Genomic DNA, 4638 nt, shown 5'->3' on the forward strand with positions numbered 1-4638 from the left:
GGTTAAAGCGCCTTCGACTCGCACATATGCCACCGCGCCTATTTGCGAGACAGGCTATCTGGTTACGTCCTTCCGTATCCCCCTCCTTCTCTTGAATCCTCGTTTTTAAACGGGACTCTCTTTGATTTTTCCTTTCTTTAAAGATAAATAATTTCCCGGCGATTGGACGTAACAGTAATTATTGTTAATGAAAGCCTGAATAATGCAGAAATGTCCAATTTAGAATAATGTATTGAGGAATAGTTTAGAAAAAATTAAATTATCCACGCATCAAGTACTGCGTTAATAATTCTAATTGTCTATCCAAATTGCTAATCGTCTTTATTATGTGCTTAATTGTGAAAATGTGACTTGTTTCGTACTTATCAGAGTTGTAAAAATGGACGAAAACTAAAGCTATTATTGAATTTTATACATAAAAACATATTTTTCAACTACTGTCAAACCGTGAGTTTTCTTGCCAAAATAGGCTCCACTTTACATGCCTTTTACGACCATTTATTGACTGCGTCAGGGGGGAAAAGAAGTTTTCATCCATTTTTACTAGTAATTTAAAGCGATCAAATTTTGTTATTTTATTTAAATTTTCTTTGTTTAAAAATGACACGCAACAAACTTTTGTGTCATTTCTCGCTTATGACGTCACGATTCCAATGCCGTGACTAGGCAGGAGCTTTAAAAATATTTAAAATGCATGTTTGAATCAAGATAGTAGACAATAGTTAATGTTAATGTGGACGTAGTTAACGACTTACCACTTGCTGCAATGTTCTGTTCAAATTTGCTGGCTAAGTGCCGGCGTATCATTAACATTTTGTTTATTGATTAATTTTCACTAATACAATCTAATTCCAGGACGTACCGGGCTTGCTTCAAAGATTAATGTGCACATAAGTATGGCGTTCGTGAAGAGCATCCGTACGATTATCAAGCCCCAGATATCGCTTAGCATGCGGCTGCATCGCAGTAACTGGTGATGTGTCTGTACGCACGTACCCAAGACCTCTATGAACGTTTCCCGGATGCACGATTTCATCAATTTGGCGGACATGGCCCGCAGTATCGAAGAAATCTGAAATGCATAGTAGCCGAAAAGACTGTCGACGCTGCCAACGGTGAAGATCATCCACCAGCAAGTGGATATCTGGTATAGGAGATGTAGATAAAAAGGAAGACCACTGTCGATTGGCGTGGTCCATGGAAACTTCGTTGGAAGCGGTAATGTGTATCTTTTAGGTTCGGTATGATGAATAATCTGATGAATTATGGAGATCAATGATGGACAGAGGATCAGCAGTACCGTTGTTCCCAGAGTGAAACACAGAATGTAAGATGGTCTATCAAATGTGTGTAAAGTGGCGAGCATAATCGCCTCGGTTTCTCGATCTTGCGCCAATTCTCGTTCGAAGAGATTGTTCAGCGTATTGTGAAGCTCCATCAGTTTTTCGCGTTTCACCAGAAAACAAGCCGACTGAAAAAAGACAATAGACACATCAGTTACATATTTCGACTTAAGGAAGTGACTGACTAAGATCTTCTCTGGTAAACGTTTTTTTTTTATAAAAAAATCTCATAATATTTTAAATAATTTTTTAAATCTTAAATTTATAAAGATTAAAAATTTTTTTTTAAATACTTTAAAGTTTTTTTAAACTTTTTCAAATATAAATTTTCTTCAGCAATTATGGAAAAAGAAAGGAGGAGGGTCTATAAGGACCGATTTCGACCCCCTCCAAATTTTGTCCAAACTCACGAAAATCTATATTTTGAAATCAATTACATTCTTCAATTCGAGTGATTCCAGCTTAAACAGAGCGAGGGCCCTATTTATTCGGAAATCAATATTTTGATTGTCGTATTAGAAGATAATTTTAATTATTCTGGAATGGCGAAGCTTTCTCAATCTTCTTTCTTTATGCATTTGATGCCAACACTTTTAAATTAAATTATACATGCCAATAAATATCTCAGACAGACAGAATCAATATTTGCCTTTGTGTGTAAACTATTAGTAAATCAGTGTGTTTGTGTGTGTGTGTGTGTGTACACGCGCGTATGTTTGAAACTACGAAAGCACTATTTGTGTACATCTTTTGCAATATACAATTCTTTTTAGAAAATTATATAGTTGTCCAGAAGCTCATTTATTTGTGGGTTTATCGTGTCATAATGTCTGTTAAGAAGATGCGGGCTTGCAAGCTCAATGCGATATTTTGTGAAAACCAATGCCTTTATTGTTTTTTGTATAATACAAAACAAACGTCCTTGCTTCTTACTCAAACTGCGAGCTTACTACTACTACTTGACTCTAACAGAGGGCGCTGGCCGGTAATCTTACATACATATGAACGAAATCAAGCTAATGGAAATAAATGAACTGAATATTTGATTTAAAGAGATTAAATGAATTAACATAAAAAAAATGGATAGCAATCAAATCGCGCAAAAATCTTACCAATGTCATTTTGAGATTACAGTTCTCAAATCTCGAATTATCGAATCTTTTCTGTTTTGTGGATTCTTCGAGCAGTGTATTTATTTTTATTTCATTATTATGGCTCGTGGACATTGAAGCGCGATCACGAGGCGAACGCTATGCGCTTTGTTTCCATTGAGTAAGTCATACTTTAGCCGATTGCTATCTCACGTCAGCAAGTATTGGGGCACTCGACTCATTTACGCGCACCCCGTGACCGTACACAAACGTCAGACTAATTACTTATTATTATTCTAGTGTCCGTTGTTCAAACAGTTCTTTTCAGAACTACTTATCGGATATTCCTATCCCATAAAAAAAACTTTTTAAAAAAAGAAAAAATATACGCCAAGTACATAAAAAATGTCGCATATTACATTCTTTCTAAAACTAAGAACAATTTTTTTTAAATGATTAAGGTAAATGTCCCTATTTGTGACCATGTAAAATAATGGCACAAATTAATAAAAAAAAGAAAGTATTTTAGAGTGATTAAAATAAAAAAATAATTATACCGAATACAAGATTATTTTTGTATTGAAAAATTTATTTCATTTGAGTTTTAAACATAATCTAATAAATATAAAAAAAGAAATTGCAAACTATGAAAATAAACGCATTAGTGACTGCCTGATTTCAATTTGACCCTATTAGTGACCGGTACATCAAATATCAAATACGGATTTTGTGACCGGCGGATACATTTTCTCGCTTTGAAGCTGTGGTCACAAATCGGTACAAAACACATGCACCCGAACAAATCCCAATTAGTGCTTAACCTAAAGTGATAACTTTGTCGCTAAAGTTTTCTTTCGAGCAAAATCGAATATTTTTCCGTTTATACTTGTACAAATGCAACTCACACCCGTTCCGAAGCATATAGAGATGTTAATTATGTTTTTTTTTCTTTTTAGCAGTAAAATTTACTGTTATGAGTAATTTTCTTGAGCTGATCACATTTACGGACATGCGTGTTTTGTTGTACCTATTTATAATGTTCGCCTATATACTCAAAATTACCAACCTTTTTCGGAATCCACAAGTAGTACAATAATCTTTAATTATTCACTGATCGAATAATCCTCACTTTTCTTTTGAACACTTGTTTTTCATGCTGTAACGACTCTGTGACTGTGCCGTGACAAACGCACTAATGTGACGACAAACATGCGCTCGATCTGCCACTGATGGTGATACGAGCGTCTTATTTCTTATTTTCACAAGTATTTGTTAGTTAAATATTCTTGACCAATATATCAAACTGTGGCTCAGTAATCACCAACCGTGATAAATATTTTTTTCAAAAATGAATTACTTAAAACTTCTGATTAATTAAAAAAAAGTTCACGAATAGTCACAAATAGGGTCATGGTCACAAATAGAGACATTTACCTTAAATATACAATAATTTAAAAATTATTTAAAAATTGATTGATCAAAAATAGTCGTAAAATAAATAAAATTAGCCAAGTTATTAAACTAGTCTCAATATTTAAAAAAGTGTTTATTCAAAAAAGCCTCAAAAAAGCTTATTTGTGAAAAACATTCAAAAATTCAAAAAATGGAAAAATTATGTGACGGTACACTTTCCTTGCCGCTCGGATTATACTCGCCGGAGCCGGGTTCGCAAGAAAGCGTGAGACATCAACTCGTTTGCAAACATTTTTTTATTTAATGACAAAAGATCTTAGCGTCTAAACAGTAAACCTTATGGACTACACGAAATCTTACTGACTAGGATATGTACGGTGACCACGCGACCGGATGAGCACGCGCAGGAGTGTCGCAAATGCGGGGCTATATCGGCCGTCGGGACGGTCGAGCGGAGATCGGCGCGGTGCAGGTACTCGCAGGTCGGCGAGATCAGCACGGTCGCAAGACCCGTCAGTGGGCGCAATCGCTCAGAGTCGGAGGCGGATCTGGCTGGCGACCTGGTCTCACCCTCGGTGAACGGGCGACCCGTTCCACGAGGACGGGGCTCAAAGTAACCCGCGCGCTGTGTCGACCGGGCGACTCGATCCGGCGCGACGGAGCAATCGAAGAAGCGGATGATCCGGCTCTCTCAGCTATGATTCTAGGAGCGGTCTGGTCAGGAGTAGGTGCGGGACGGGACTGCCTATCGTTTCTCGGCTTTGGCTTTTATATATATATATATATATATA

The 4638-nt window shown here is 36.5% G+C and overlaps 1 protein-coding gene across 1 annotated transcript; it reads right to left on the reverse strand.

Moving 5' to 3' along the window:
- Window positions 1-862: 862 nt before the first annotated feature.
- Window positions 863-2464, reverse strand: LOC105456414 (the record flags this gene model as incomplete). Its single annotated transcript, XM_011700409.1, has 2 exons — window positions 2456-2464; window positions 863-1471 (listed from the first exon to the last, which is right to left on the reverse strand). Coding segments are annotated over exons 1-2 (618 nt in total), but the record flags the coding sequence as incomplete, so codon positions are not given.
- Window positions 2465-4638: the final 2174 nt, after the last annotated feature.

This window comes from Wasmannia auropunctata, unplaced genomic scaffold (assembly GCF_000956235.1).
Source record: "Wasmannia auropunctata unplaced genomic scaffold, wasmannia.A_1.0 LD335686.1, whole genome shotgun sequence".
In the NCBI taxonomy this organism is placed as follows: domain Eukaryota; kingdom Metazoa; phylum Arthropoda; class Insecta; order Hymenoptera; family Formicidae; genus Wasmannia; species Wasmannia auropunctata.